At 37.6% G+C, this 16,634-nt stretch overlaps 1 protein-coding gene across 1 annotated transcript in view; it reads left to right on the top strand.

Moving 5' to 3' along the window:
• mybpc2a (myosin binding protein Ca) overlaps positions 1–16,634 on the top strand; it is a 70,223-nt gene that overhangs the window by 22,664 nt on the left and 30,925 nt on the right. The window contains exons 2-8 of the mRNA XM_081610278.1: positions 7,722–7,805; positions 8,985–9,133; positions 10,832–10,949; positions 11,148–11,196; positions 15,155–15,211; positions 15,294–15,463; positions 15,725–15,857. Of these exons, the coding sequence (XP_081466404.1) occupies positions 7,722–7,805; positions 8,985–9,133; positions 10,832–10,949; positions 11,148–11,196; positions 15,155–15,211; positions 15,294–15,463; positions 15,725–15,857 (760 nt within the window). The remainder of the gene's footprint in view (positions 1–7,721; positions 7,806–8,984; positions 9,134–10,831; positions 10,950–11,147; positions 11,197–15,154; positions 15,212–15,293; positions 15,464–15,724; positions 15,858–16,634) is intronic.

Below are 16,634 nucleotides of genomic sequence, written 5' to 3'. Positions count from 1 at the left end.
CTACACTGCAAAAACACAAAATTTTACCAAGTATTTTTGGTCTATTTCTAATGCAAAATAAAATAAAAACAAAACTTACAAGTCACTTTTCAGCAACATATAAGAGTCAATAATCTCTTAAGTTATTTTAAAAAAAGTGCTTGTTCCACTGGGAGATTATTTCACTTATAATATGGAGAAATTACGTTGTTAGAAGTGAAATTATCTCAACTATTACTTTTCCATCAGTGTTAAAGAATTATTTATTTATAACAAGCTACTGAATATTCATAATAAAATTACTTGTAAGTTAGTTTTGTACGACGATGTTTTAGTTATTGTAGATGGGAGAAAAAGAAAGGAGTAAATTAACGCCAAAAAAATCAGAAATTTGTCAGAAAAATCTTAGAAATTTTCTAGAAAAAAAATTGTTCGAGTGGAACGAATATTATTTCATCAATAGAAAATAATTATTGACTTAAAAAAATCACTACCTGTAATTTTTGTCTTATTTCAGGTTTACTAAGATATTTGCACAATAAAGAAATCACAAAGAATTTTTGTTTTGTGTTTTTGCAGTGCAATAAAAAAACATGTTAATTTTTAGTTAAGAGAAAAATAATAATTTATGACATACCGATAGAAGAAAAGCTAATTTAGTCAAAGGTTTAGATCCATGTTGAAGTGAGGTTAATAAAAATAAAAAACCTTTCGCATGAGGGACTCAGAAAATGGTTTGCTCTGTTTAGATGAAAAGTACGGAACCCTGCAGGGGACATTTTACTTTCCCTCGCAATATTCTTACTGCAATATTTGCTCTATTTTGTTTACTGTGAAAAATCTCGATTTAAAATTTTAAATGTTTACACATTTAAAGAGCCTCAGTGAAAACGTGTTTATTTTTAATTGTTTGGTGCAAAAAAACTGATTGGAAATCGATTTATTCATGTTTATGTCTGTTTGTGTAAAGCTGAGATGCAACTACACATTAAAACTTTAAACCATTCAGACCAACACAAGAAAGACAGATGACTTTATTACCCTGTGATAATAACTCACAGTAAAATAATAATAATAATAATAATACCTTCACAAACGTAAACAAACGGGTTAACTGATTTCTCTTTTTGACCAGATGAGACCAAAATCCAGAATCTGCTGTGAAACAACAGATGAACCAAACAACGTTTTCCTAACATGAGGTTTCAAACCTCTTGAATAAATAAACTCAAACCTCGGATCTCTCTAAACGTTTCAGTTTTGTTTCCAGGCTTTCCACACATCTTTCCCAGCAGTAATTTAATTCCATATCATAACTCGTTCTGCGTCAAACTCCTGGATTAAATCAAGCGGCTCAGATATTCCCCCAGCCCTTCATGTTGAGCATGTTTGGTTGCGCTCCGCTGAGTGTGTCTGATTTCCTCCGCGCTGCCATCAGTTGTCGCCGCACGTTTTTCCCAACACGCTGCAGATCATGAGACGTTTGAGGGAAACAGGAGGAATCGGCGATTATTCCTCACAATTTATGTCCCCAGCTGCATAAAAAAGCAAAAAAATAAATAAAACTCCAGATGTTTTCAGTGAAATTCATGACTGTGGATAAACGAGAAGTGTGAAATTGTTGAATATGACCATAAAAGATTTATGTTTAATGTTTTTACAGCTGCATGTATCAAAGGGAATCATAACGAAGGAGATAGTTTACTTTCCTTCTGTCCGGGAAATGTTTGAGGATTCTTTGTTAAATCCAGACTTATGAGTGGTAAATTTACTCAGATTTGGTTCACTTTAATGTCGGCTCACATTCACATCAGCCTTGTTTGGTCCGTTTTAATCAAAGTCCAGTCCGTTTGTCTGGAAAGTCCGGTATGTTTGGAAAGGCATGAATGTGCAGGAAACCCAAAAAATAAACCTTGGAAGTGAACTCTGGTCCAGTTTGAATGCATATGTGAGCTCCAAGCGAACCAGAGACCGCTCCAAAAGCAGGAAGTGGACTACTGCGCGGGGCATTCTGGGTAAATACAACCAAAACAAACGTGCTAGCGGAACAAATGTCTCAAAAGCAAAATCCTACAAACGCTAAAATCTGAGGCACTCCACTTTTGTCTACATTTTGTGAAAAAGTAAGTTGTGCTTAGTTTCTTTTCCAGAGGTTTTCATGTTGTTTCCTTCAGTGGTTCTTGGTGCAGCGTCCCCACAGGTGAGGAGGGGAACTGTTTTTTAAAATGTTTGGGTTCGTTTGACTCACTGCAAGCTGCAGTTAAATTGAACTGCAGCAGCTGAAAATATAACTCTTCAGTCTACCGGTGTGAAAACATCCTAAACCGCAAAAGGAAGAAAGATGTTCCTGTGCGTCTGCAGCCAGTCATCATAATAAACTTTCTGCAGAGGGATTAAGTGTTTTTGCACGTGTGCAGTGATGAAGTGGAGCAGCCATTTAAACCAACACCGCAGCTCATTTATAACGAGTCGCCGTCTTCGGGGGGCCAACACTCGGCGAGATACGTTTATGCCCCACAAGACTCTTTTGTAAGCGATGATCATGAGCAGCAAACGAGACATTAGACCTGAACAGGCGTGTCTGCCTGAACTCCCTGATGTAAAACCTTCCCCACCTTCTTCCTCTTTCTGCTTCCTCACACAGCATAGATCAAAGAAATCGACTCCGGCGTTTGTGATGTAATGTTGGTGTTGGCTAAAGATGAAAAGAGCTTTCTGGGGTGTCAAGCTCTTATGAGTCTTTTTAAAGGGCCCCTTGCGCCAGAGAGCCTTGATAACACCCAATAACAAACTGTTAAAATATTGATGAATAGCAATAAGTTCTTCTCAAAATGATATAATATTGAACATCTTTCCACACTGATCAGTTCCTCCAGGATTTTATGCTTTGTGGAGCTAATTCAGAAACAGTTGCGTTTATGTATGATGGTAAATGTGAATTTTTCACAATAAAATTTGATGTCAGGTGAGGCTGAGAACTAGATAAGAAACACTGCCACCTGCAGGTGGGAGGTAGCATCACTTAAAACCAATGTTTTTGTGGAAAATTTGTGCAAATAAATGTGGTGATCTGTTGATTTTGTGGAGTCACAAAAAACTGGATGGGCTAATTGATGTAATTTGTCAGAAAATAGATAAAAACGGCTTTGATTCAACTGTAACATTAAAACTTCGATTTATGTGGCGACTAATTGAGTTTTTAGTTTGACGTGTTTTACAGGTTTTGCACTGCAAAAACACAAAGTTGTAAAATCAAAGTATTTTTCTTTTGTTTGGTTTCCAGTGCAAATACGTTAGTACTCTTAAAATAAGACAAAACTAACTTTCAGGTAACATTTAAGCAAGATACACTTAATTTTGTTTTTAGTATTTAATTCCTCAATATAGAAAAAAAAATCGTTTTATTGACATTTAATTTCACTTATGACATTTTTGCCATCTTTCAAGTAAAATAATCTGCCAGTGCAACTAGTTTTTTTCCCTCAACATTTTGTCATTACTTACTGTATTTTGCTGAAAAGCTACTTGTTAGTTAGTTTCATCTCATTTCAAATGTACAAAAAGTTGAACAAAATTACTTGGTAAGATTTTGTGTTTTTGCAGTGAGTCGTGGTGAAAAGAAACGGCTCACTTCTGCCAGACTCGAAGTGTTTTTGCATCTTCATATCCTGCATTTTAACATCCCTGCAGACCCCACACATCCTGGACACAAAATGTTTTCAGGCTCACATTAGAGAGTGAAATAAAGAAAAGAAACATCCGCCACAGAGACATTTTCTTCCTCCAGTCCGTCTCTCTGATGAAACCCTTACAGCCTGAGTGCAAATTCATGTACATGTTCCTTTATTCTAAGGTTTAATCAGTTAAAATCGTGTTCATATCCCAGAGAGTCGTTAGAACGGCTTTGTGTGTGAAGCTTACAGTACATTACTCCTGCTTTACGGCTCATTGGCTCCTGTCCTTATTAACTGGTATCCAGCCGTCTGTAGGTGAATCTATAGCTGCCTGCTTGCTTCTGCTCATTTACATCGTTATTAATATACATTAAATGCTATTTAAAACAGAAAAACGCATCAGATTAGCGGCTAGTTGAAAGAAGTCGGCTGTAAAAGAAGTAAATATAGTAGATGAAGAAGCAGGTGACTTTAAAGATTAGTTAGTAAATGCAAGCATAGCGCCGCTATGTGATGGATGTCTGTTGGATGTTTAGAAATTAGCTCCTTCATGCTACAGCTGGAGAATATTACAGTCCAATATGTACATAATTAACACAGTTATGGTTCTGTTGTCACTGTCTTTTCATGAGGTTTATAAATTGCTGCTACAATAAATTAGCAATAACTGTGAAATTAACAGTATTATTCAGCCGCAGTATCTCTGGTGTCTTTAATAGCTTTAAAAATCAGTAAATTGGCCGAGGTTTTAATTAAAAGCTTTGTCTAGTCAGCTAAAACATGTGCAGCATTTATCTGCTGGCCACTAAAATGTTGTTAATGTTTTTATTTTCTTCAGGGAAAGACAAGTGGGACAAACACACTGAAAAACACAGTTTAGTTTGGATTTTACATCCCAGTTCTCAGAATTATGAAACAAATGCTGACACATTTAAACTTCAAATTATAGAATCATTGAATCCACAAATAAATGTTTTATAATATTTTCTTTTATTGAATAAATGAAAAAAAATTTAAATTTGAAAATTCGCTGTTCATTATTTCAACTTACAGATCTTAGATGAACGGCAGCCATGCTGGATTTGAGATGGTCATTGGTCAGAGACCTACACTGTAAAAACAGGAAATCATGCCAACCAGCCATTTTCTGGCAATAAGTCGATATTTTTTGGTGTCTGGAAAACAAGCAGCTTCAAAAACCTCACAATTATTAAGTCACTACCCCGTTACCTAGCAACCCCAGCTGAGCTCCGCTCTTCACCTAGCAACCGTAGCCAAGCTCCAACACGTTTGGTCAGCAGGTTTTATTGCTGCTTGCGCTGCTGGAAAAGACTGTTGTACAGTTGCGCGTCTGTTTGCAGCCATTTTCACATTTATAAACTGTGAGCGTTGAGTTGAGGGGGCGTGGCCAGCTGCAGCTTATTTGCATAAAAGTGACAGGACACTAAAACAGCTCATTCTGAAAGGAATCTCAAAATGCTCATAATGAGCAGCTGAATTATTTGAGAATGATTTTGTGCAATTAATCTTAATTAACATGTTTTATGTGGCTCATATTCTAAGTGATTTAAGAGGAAGCATAACGGGTCTCCTTTAAGAATGTGGCTAGAATTGTAGGATTTTTCTGCTATTTGTGTCAGAAAATATGAAATTTTATGTCATTTAGAATAAATTATGTTTTACTTTTTTAAGTTTTACTGTTTTACTTCATTTAAAAAAACAATACAAGCAAAGCTTAGCATTCAAGCTTCAAAATAAATAATTGCAGATTTTTTTTTCATGTGTTATAAAAGGCTTAAATTATAAATAGAGTCTCTAAAAGTCCCTCAGGCTTTTGTCCAAATCTCAGATCTCCAGCTTTACTGCCAGGGAGTTAATTTCACAGAGAATCTTCCCTGCGAACGCGATGGAGGATCCGGTGTTACAGTGTAAGACTGCAAACATTCAAAAGCGTCCCCTGGGTTTTCTTTCCGAGATCCGCTTTCCTGCTTAGCATTCTGACTGAAACCCTTTAAATCATCCTGAACAGCTGAACTTGGATCTGTCCTCTGGGGTACTTTTGATTAAAAGATCGAATTAACTGAACCCGTAAAAGCAGCGAGGAGGTTCGGGCAGGGGGTGGCGCCGACAGCACGGCTCTGTGAATTTATGAAGGAGCATGACCTCATTTGACTTGTGACCCTGGAACCATTCAGGACGTTTTTACGTTTAAAGGGACCTATTATGCAAGAATTTGCATTTTACATGTTTCCGTACTTCCATTTGGGTCTCAACTGCTTAAAAATACTAAAAAAATAAATAAAAAAAACTACAGTTGTGTTTTGGCAATAAGTTAATGTGTCTTCTGAGTGTCTGGAAACTTCCACAGTGTAACAAATCAGTCTGTTACCTAGCAACCCCAGCAGAGTTCCGCCCTGTTACCTAGCAACCCCAGCAAAGTTCCGCCCTGTTACCCAGCAACCCCAGCAGAGTTCCGCCCTGTTACCCAGCAACCCCAGCAGAGTTCCGCCCTGTTACCCAGCATCCCCAGCAGAGTTCCGCCCTGTTACCCAGCAACCCCAGCAGAGTTCCGCCCTGTTACCTAGCAACCCAAGTGGAACTCCAGCACGTTTGGCCAGCTCAAATAACTCAATTCAGAAATACTTTATTGTGATCGTAAGGGGAAATTAAATGTGGTTGTTGCTCATGTCAGTAACAGCTGAGGGTGGAATGTAAGCAGTGGTGAACTCTCACGGTAAGCATTATGCTACTACCAAGAGTTTTAATGTGCTTTACAACGGCTGCTGGAAAAGACAAGTGTTTGCTTGTTGACTTGCCATCCAGAAACCGATTGCTGCATTCTTGTTGGTTGCACAAGAGGCTCTGCTTTTGCTTTGCAGAGATGTACGGTTGTAAAATTGCGCATCTATTTGCAGCCATTTTCAAGTGCAAGCGACTTATTTTGAACTAACCAGACTGAGAATGATTTTGTGCAAAACATGTAAAAACCATGTTTTGTATAGACCATAGATCCCAACATATTCAAGGAAGCACAGTAGGTTGTCTTTAAAACTCGCAGTTTGTTGTCATGGAGACAGAAACAGAACATTTGGCTTAGAGAAACAGTTTCTTACAGTTACGTTGAAAACGGGTGGAAAGGTGCGTGAAAGCACATCGACTTGATTATTAAGAGCAAGGGCAGGTTGTGCACAGATTGATGTCTCACTTGCTGTCTCTGTCTTTTGTTTTCTTTCCTCATTTGGTGTAGAGTTGCCTCTTGATGGTAAGAAAAAATAACATTTTAGTATTTCTGTGAAGAATTCTGACAAGCAAACACGTTATAAAGATGGCGCCTTTAACAGAAACAGTTTTTTTTTTGTCAGACGACTACACCGTTGGTTTCTACCCCCAACAGTTGAGAAAAATGAGTTAAAATCCTCAGTTCATAACCTAGAGATGATAATTTGATGTTTTAATTAGGGCTTTTATTTCAGTCACCCCTTTAGTGAGTTGCACTGTTGAGTATTAGGACCAGGCTATGGGAATTATTGTTTAATTACAAGAAATAATTCATATTATTGGCAGAATAAAGACGCAATTTTACCATTATGAGACAAACAAAATTTTTTTTATTATTTACTACTTCATTCTCATATTATGACATTATTCTGGTAACATTAACACTTTATTGTCATAGAACTTTATTCTCATAATACTGTGACTGAATTCTTTGAATATTATGACTTTATTTTCCCATTTAAAAAATAAAAAAAATCATAGCGTGAAGTTTATATTTCATTGTAAGATTGATCTGAATTCAAAGTTCAAATAAATAGAAGCTGTAAAACAAAATGGCCGCCCTGGACATGTTGACATCACTCTGCTCTATGGAAAAAAAACCCTTTATTTTCTAAAAATGACATCTTCAAAAACCAAAACTTTCTGCCCTTAAATTAAGCCCAGATATTTTCCCCGACAGTTCAGAGATGCTTTAGTGATTTGCTTGGTCCGTTTGTCTTTGTTCTGTCTGCGGTTTCATCGCTGGGTCATGTTTTCCTGCTCTAATTTGTGGTTGAATTTTCATCTCAGATGCTGCACCAGGAGAAGGTGGTGAGGTGTCTGAGCAGAGCAGTCTGTTTGTGCTGAAGCCGGAGAGCGCCACCGCCACCAAAGGTTTGTCAGAATAAACTCTGAGTTATACAGAAGACGTTAAAATGAGTGAAAAAGCTAACTTTAACTTTACATCATTTCATGACGGAAAGTTAAAAAAAAGGCTATTTTTTCCAGTATAGTGTAACAATCTCTACAAAAATAGTTGAAGCCCATATTTGGTTCAGTTTCAACATGTTTCACTTCGATTTGGCAACATTTGCTCAAATGAGTAACATTATTAAGCCTTTTCAAGTTGATCTAGAGCTCGTTGAAATTGATGGAAATGTAAAATTCACCAGAGGTGATGAAGATGCGGAGGACCAAAGAGACAAAGAGGACAGAGGACTTCCAGAATTGTCTGTCTGATGTTTCTCCCAGCGTTATTCGCTCTAGCTGCAGAGGAGTTTAGGCACTTTGTGGATAAGAAATGTAGGCGGCGCATTCATTTTTAGCTCGTTAAGGTAACGATCATCGATTAGAGCCTTTGTCAGTTTTGCTCGTACAAATGACTCAAAGTCTTCTGGAGAAAAATGTTGAGGGCACAGATTAGGTCCTTCTGAAGTTGTGTTCGTCTCCGACTCTCCCACTGCACTCTAATTGTGTTTTTCGTGTGGGAAGCAATGTGACTGACCTCACTGTGTTTTTATTTTTTTAGTTACAACCAACAGTGACCCCATGTGGCTTTATCTAAAATTACACCAGTCAGATCCAATATGATAAACAGCTACTGAGGTAAAGTTAGCCTTCCTGTTTGCTCTGTAGACTCCAGTGCAGAACGGACCAAAACGCATCATCAACCCAGCAAGTGAAAAATGGCGACCTCCATGGGAGAGGTCGCCATTATTACTTCATAATAATTTGAATTAATTATTCGTTTTTTGTATCACAAACAGCAATTTTTTAGTTAATAGAAAACTTACGACATATTAAGGCCAACATGTTTAACTAATCCTGGATCTCTTTAAGCTTTCTGCCTCTTACACCAAGCAGATTAATTCGTTTTTCTCTTAAACTTTACAGACTATAAGTCCTTAAATGCGGGAAACATTTTCTTATGCTGGTTTCATTTTGTTACATCACAGAAAGCCAATATTTTAACAAGGTTGTATATTCTTTTATTTTTACAAGTGTCCACTCTGCAAGAGGACAAACTGTTTATCTGTCTGGAATAAAAACGTCGTCTGTCTTTGCTGCTGGCAGGGAAGGACATCACGTTTGTGGCCAAAGTCGACTCGTCGACGCTGAGCAGGAAGCCCGTCATGAAGTGGCTGAAGGGGAAGTGGCTCGACCTGTCCAGCAAAGCCGGGAAGCACCTGCAGTTCAAGGAGTCGTACGACAGAAACACCAAGGTATGCTGCCTTTTTTGAGCCAAGGTACATTGTTTTAATTGGAAAAATCACGAGGCACACCACCAACCAAAAATGTAAACAAAGATACTCTGTAGCCGCCTATATTACATATATAGTCATTCTTATCAAAGTATCTTGAATAGGAATCAAATAAACACAAAAAATTATATTTATCATATTTTACATTTCTTATTTCAAATTGCACTTAACATGTCCACTTCAAAAATACACCTGAACAACACTGTGGTGTTAAATTGAAAGAAGTTGTAGAAAAGTGTTTTACAAACTAATCCACAAGCATCTTATAGCCGGAATACAGAAAATAATTCTTATTCTGAAAGAAGCAATAATATTTGGGAAACATTTCACTTCATATTCACTGTTACAATATGAAGAGTTGCATGTACAAAATGTCAATATCTGTATATTTTACCCACCTGGTGTGAAACCTGTGCATGTTTGGATGAAAACAGCTGATTTCCTGGCAGAAACTGAAGAAAGACAAAGCTCTTCCTCCACAGCTCTCAGTTTCTCTCTGGTTTTAGTTTTTATAGTAGCCAGACTAGAGAAGCTCAATTCACACAGACATGTTGTGGGAAATGGACTCATGTTCTTTCCAACTACTGCTGAGCTTCTCTGTCTTTTCCATCACTGTCGTCACAGTCTTGCTAGGTACAATACTCTCACTGCTACCTGTAACATTCATGCATCACTAATTCTCTTGTTGTAATGTAAAATGCTCTGTACCTACTGCCATCTAGTGGTAAGAAAATTACATGATTACGCCGCTAGTCACTGCTACAGCAGACACTCGAAGATGGCATTATTTGCAGATAATTCATTTTCAAAAAATATTTTAAAACCAATTACCGTATTTTTCGGACTATAGAGCGCACCATACTAGCACCTTCAATTAAAAAATAAAATAAAATAAAAACTGGAAGCTGCTCTCAGTTTTCCGTAAGGACCCAGCAGAGGGCAGCGTCCTAATAAATCAGCTGGACGCAGCACTCCGTCTCCAAAGCCGAACCATGGTTTCGTTCACACCGAGCTTAAATGCAGCGGCTCTGTTTCCCTCCTGTAGTGCCAGATCGACAGCCCTCAACTTAAAAGCTGCATGATACGAGTTTGAAAACATTTCTCTGTCGTGCCTGCTGCTAGCATGTGCTTGTTCTAAATGAAAATTAGCACGTTCTTCTTTTGATTTACAATTTTGACTTCTAATGATTCACTTCCTGCTAGAGAGCCCCCTGGTGGTTGAAGAAAAATCCACAGAAAAGCCACAGCGGGCTACAAGCCGCATGTTCAAAGCTTAGGAAAAAAGTAGCAGCTTTTAGTCCGGAAAATACGGTACCGTAGTGAAATTGAATAATTTCCACGACACACCTGACGATCACTCACGGCACACTAGTGTGCCGCGGAACAGTGGTTAAAAAACACTGATCTACAGGCTGCAAACCTGTCAGCGTTGGACGTTTTCCAGCCTTAAAGGGCCAGCGCAGGTTTTTGGAAGTGGATATATGGAGGTAAAAAAACCAAAAAGTAACAAACATGAAGAAAAGCTTAAAATTCCTGATTCATTTTGGCTTCAACTTTTAAAAAAAAGAATAAAAATGACATTTTTAAATGTGATTATGTAGATTTTTACCAAACCTGGAGCTGCAGTGACTGTTGGTGCTTCGGTTTCTGTGCCGTCAGATCTACACGTACGAGATGAGCATCATCAAGGTGGTGGACGGAGACGCAGGTGGCTACCGCTGCGAGGTCACCGCCAAAGACAAGTGCGACAGCTGCGCCTTCGAAGTCTCCGTGGCGGGTAGGTCCGCAGACCCACACATAATCACATCATTGTCATCTCCCATTCAACGCGTCCGCCATGACGGCGTAACTGACTGTGTCAGCCAATAACGCGGAGAGCGCCGCGGACATTAGAGCCGTCATCCAGGTCATCACTGCTCCTGTGGCGCGGCGTAGCGGATTAACCTCACTTCCTGTTTCTGTCTGCTGCTTCCAGCCGCGCAGGAGGACCAGCAGGACAACATCTTGGAGGCGTTCAAACGATCGTGAGTGTCGCTCTGCAGATCGCCGTCTCTCTCTTCCTGTCGCGTCTCAGAGCTCCTACTTCCTGCATGTCATCAGGAGTTTCAGCGTCTTTCAGCCACAGCTGGGTAGAAACTAGTTACATTTACTCAGATACGTTTACTTTAAGATTATTTTTACTTGAATAGTTTTATTATGAAGTATTTCTACTTTTACTTAAGTAAAATTCCTGGATTTTACTGAACGCACCAGACACAGAAACACCTAAAGTTTCTGTTAAAGTTTCATAAATTTTTTATTGAAAGAAAAGTATTATTTTGCCTGATTTTGTTATTTTTTGTTACTTATATTAATTATTGTCATTTTTGTCCTTAAAATACCAAAATTTCCACTTAATTTTATATTTTGGTTCGTCTGATGATGTAATGTTTAAGTTAATCAAAAGTCCACTCAGGTAGCTTTTTACCAAATACTTTTTATTTTGAGTAAATGTCTTTCTGCACTACCCAGATCTGCTTTTAAGAGTTTTTATGGTTCATTCACAACAGCTAATTGAACTCTACACTGTAAAAACACAAAATCTTACCAAGTATTTTTGGTGTAGTTTCCAGTCCAAATATCTTAATACACTTAAGGACAAAACTGTCTTACAAGTAACCTTTCAGTCAATAATTCATCATTATTATTAAAAAAGTTGGAGTTTCACTGGCAGATTATTTGAAACAAAACATTTTCCCAAATTGTAACAGAAATAATCTGCCGTTTTTTTGTGTTTTGAGTTGTTTTTTTTTTTAGTTCACATCAGAGGAAGTTTGCATTTTGTTTGTTGAGCTCAACTGAGCTTCCTGTGGTTCTCGATGCAGCGCCCCCACAGGTGAGGAGGGGAACTGGTTTAGTTTGGATCGTTTGGTGCAGCGGGAAATTGGACTGCAGCAACTGAAAATGTAACAAATGTTGCAGCTTTGGTCCCCATTTGAACCAAATCTGCTGGTGAAAACACTCAGAGTTTAAAGTGTCTGTAAAGTGAAACGAGATAACGAGTCAGAAAAACAAAAAGACGACGAGTTCGCTGAGCCTTTGGCACCAAACGACGTGTTGTTCTCATTTAAAACGTTGCTCCACAACGAAAGCTTCTCCACTTATACACTTTTGTTGTTTTCTTTTTGTTGTTTCACCTAAAGTTTTCTCAGTTTTCACCTTAAAGAAGGTAAAAGCAGATCCACTGCAGAAAAAAACAGAAATAAACTCATTTTTATTTTCTTTTAGATATTTTCCCAACATGTATAATATTTATTTATGTTGCACCTTTAAAGAAAAAACATCACAAAGTGCTTCAACAAACAAAATAACAAATACAAATTTAGCTGATTTAAAGAAATAAACAAAATCTAATAATTTTAAATAATTTGGAAAGTAGGAAGAAGCAAAAGCTTAAATTAAATCTGTACGATTAATTTATTATTGTTTAGTCTACACAGTCGCAGCCTCATCCATATGTTTTTGTACATTTATTTTATTTTTTTTATATGTTTATTAAATATTTTTGGTTATTTATACAGACAAAATAACAATAATAACTCCAACAGAACAGAAATTATACAGCACAGATGGAGACAAAATTAAAGGATTTATGAAATTACAGCAGTTAATCTATTGTTATATAAACTTAAAGATTTATTTTGAGGAAGCCCAGAACTCTGGGACAATATCTGTCTTTAAAACACAATAAATCTCAGAAATTATATTTTTCACAACTGAACAAAAGGGGCGTCTATAAATACATGTTTGTTTGTTTTTTAATCGCCTTCAGAGGAAATATTTGTAGATTTTTTTACACCTAATCTGAAGGATGTGAAGCTCTGAGCGAATTATTTTGGGCATTAGATGGTTTTAGCGATAAGCTTTTTCATCTGAATAGGATTTTAAATGTCAGCGAGGATCTGATTAATTGAAATTGGCCTTAATCAGCCTTTCACATTAACATATAAGCAGGAAAATGAGAAGGAAAACGTCCTGGGGGTGTCGAGTCTGCGTGGCGATTTCTACGAAGCATCAGCAGGATTTGGTTTTTGTTGTTTTCTAACATCATGGTGAGCGTCGTCCTCGTGTGTTTGAGGTTCATTTAACTCATCTGAGACCGAGAGAAACCCAAATAACTTCAAAGCCGGCTCCAGAACGAGCGGATCATCTGAGGACGGCGTTCATCCGGCTGTCCTGAGGGGAGCGAATCCTCCCAGGACGGCACCGTCCGCACGCAGAGTAAAAAACAAATAAAAGAGGTCGGCTGAGCGTGAAAATGAAGTCAGCGCTGCAACTGCTTTCACAGCGTCTGGAAATATCAAGAGTTTAAGTCGTTAAAAGCCTCCATGATGGAAGCGACGTGAAAACAGGTTTTTATTTCAGTAAAAACATCATTAGAGCGACGAGAGCAAATCAGAATCAGAGCTGTCGTTGTCCCTGCACTGCAAAAACACAAAATCTCACCTAGTTTCTACAGCAAATATTTTAGTAACCTTAAAGTCAGACAAACTAACTTAATCGTAAGTTTTATATATAGAGGCTTGTTTCAAGTAAATATTTCCTTAACGTTGATAAAAAGTTCTAGTTTCATTGGCAGATAAATTAACTTACAACATGGGAAAAATTTCATAAATAGTTACATAAAGTTACATTTACTAAAGTAATTTTTTTTTAAATTTACTTTTAGAGTATTTTTTTACTACGCTGTACTTTTTACTTTTACTCCAGTAACTTTATTATGAAGTATTTCTGCTCTTACTGGAATGAAAAACAAACAAAACCCACCAGACTCACCTGGTGCAAACACACCTGCAGTTTCTGTTAAAGTTTTTATTGAAATAAACTGATTTGGAAACATTTTATTTTGCCTGATTTTATTTATTTTTTGTTACTTATATGAATTATTGTCATTTTGGTCCATAAAATATAAATTTTCACTTAACTTTATATGTTTTTAAGTCTGATTATGTAATTTTTAAATATTAAATGATTGATGACTTGATCAGTAGTTGAGCAGATTTTCTACCAAATACTTTTTTTTGTACTATTGCTAAAGTAATTTCTTGGATGATTAATACACTGCTCAAAAAAAATAAAGGGAACACTTAAACACTTAAGTGTTCCCTTTATTTTTTTGAGCAGTATATTTACTTTTACTTGAGTGAAAATATTTTGAGTAAAATTTTGGTAACTTTATTTGAAGGGGTGTGAATAACTGTCATAACACTGTTATAAACATGTCATAACACTGTCATAAACATGTCATAACACTGTTATAAACATGTCATAACACTGTTATAAACATGTCATAACACTGTCATAAACATGTCATAACACTGTTATAAACATGTCATAACACTGTTATAAACATGTCATAACGTCATGAACATGAATAAGCCTTCATGAATATTTATGACTGTTGTCATAAAGCTTCATTCGGTAAATTATGACACTTTTAATACAAAGTTGACATTATTCAAAATGTCTTTGTTATGACAACTTGACATTAACCAAGAAATCATTACTGAAATAAATTTGTTATAAAAGTATTACTGATTCCACTTTAAAAATTAGGTAACTTTATGTTATTAAAGGTAAAGTTTAAACAGTAATGATTTATTGGTTAATGTCAAGTTGTCATAATGAAGACATTTTGAATAATGTCAACTTTGTATTAAAAGTGTCATAATGACGCTTTATGACAACAGTCATAAATATTCATGAAGGCTTATTCATGTTCATGTCAGGTGTTATAACATGTTTATAACAGTATCATGTCCGTCTTATTCACACCCCTTCAAATAAAGTGTTACCTAAAATTTTTGGCTACTCTGCCAAAATTAGCCATAAAACTGCTGCTACAACAAATAATACCTAATAAAAACGGATCTAAAACTAAATAAAGTTAAACTCAAAACTAACAGAATAAATTCACCATAACTGAATGTTTCTTTTTCTCAGAGGAGAGGGAGACGAGGATGCTGGTGAGCTGGACTTTAGCGTTTTGCTTAAGAAACGGTAAGATAAGTAAAAATAATCCACATTTTGACTTCGCCTGCATCAGATTTAACTCTCCGTCTGCATCAACGCTGATACTCAGGAAGGAGAAGAAAGCGGAGGGGCCAAAGGAAGAGGTTGACGTGTGGGAAATCCTCAAGGCAGCCAAGCCTTGTGATTATGAGAAGATTGCCTTTCAGTACGGCATCACGGACCTGAGGGGCATGCTGACGCGGCTGAAGAAGATGAAGGCCGAGTCCAAGAAGAGTGATGGTGAGTCGCAGAGGAGACATTTTACGAGGCAAACCCAGAATGTGCACGAGAAAATTTGACGGCAGGGAGGAAACTAAACCTGTTTAATGCAGCCGGCTGTAAATACTGGCAGCGTTTAAAGGCCTCAGGAGGGAGGTTACACAGGCTGGATGACAGGTGGAGCGTTTGTTAGCCCGTTACTGCTAAGAGCCGGCTGCCGTGGATCATTTTCTCTCAAAGCTGCACCGGAGCTGCGCTGACATGATCCTCCTTTCTCGTTAGCTTTCCTGACGAAGCTGGACCCGGCGTACTCTGTGGAGAAGGGGAAGAAGATCCAGCTCACTGTGGAAGTGGCTGACCCCACGGCCGAAGTGAAATGGCTGAAAAACGGGCAGGAAATCAAACCGTCAGCCAAGTAAGCCACCTGGATGTGTGAGCAATACTGAAGGTTGGATAAACCTATGAGCTGCAACAGAAGCACGTTCGTTAGATTCCTTTTACACAAAATGAATCTTAGTTTGCTCAGGTCAGAATGAGCTGTTTTAGGGCTTCCTGTCACTTTAAATCCAAAACTGTCCGGACCACGCACCACAACTCAGCGTTTACATTCGCACGTAAAAATGGCTGCAAACAGATTCGCAATTATACGACTGCACATCTTTGAAAAGCAAAAGGGGAGCCTCCTGCACAACCAAGAAGAGTGCGCCAAGTTGTTTCTGGATGGCAAGTCAACAACAAAACTCTCGTCTTTTCCAGCAGCCATTGTACGGTAAAACCAACCGACCAAAAGTGCTGGAGCTTAACTTGTGTTGCCAGGTGCAGTTACATTTCGAAGGTTTTTCAAAGTTCTTGGGTTGTTTTTAGACATAGCAGAGACTCGAATGGAAGTATAAAAACAGGGACAACGTGAACCTTTGCACAATAGATCCCCTTTAAAATTAAAATATTTATTTCCTTGAAGATCTATAGCGCATAGAGCAGCAAAAACCAGATGACCAAATGTGCTGGAGATCCGCTGGGGTTGCTAGGTAACGGGCGGAGTTCCGCTGTGGTTGCTAGGTAACGGGATGGGCTTCACTGATTTGTCACATTCTGGAGGTTTTTTAAAACTGCTCAATTTTCAGACACCAAAAAACATGAACTTCTTGCCGAGAAACGTCTGGGTGTTTGTTTTTTAAGTGCTTGGACTGTT

Source organism: Poecilia reticulata, chromosome 8 (assembly GCF_904066995.2).
Source record: "Poecilia reticulata chromosome 8, P_reticulata-male-v2, whole genome shotgun sequence".
NCBI classification, from domain to species: Eukaryota; Metazoa; Chordata; class Actinopteri; order Cyprinodontiformes; family Poeciliidae; genus Poecilia; species Poecilia reticulata.
The sequence above is the reverse complement of the archived record's forward strand: the minus strand, read 5'-3'. Positions and strand labels throughout refer to the sequence as shown.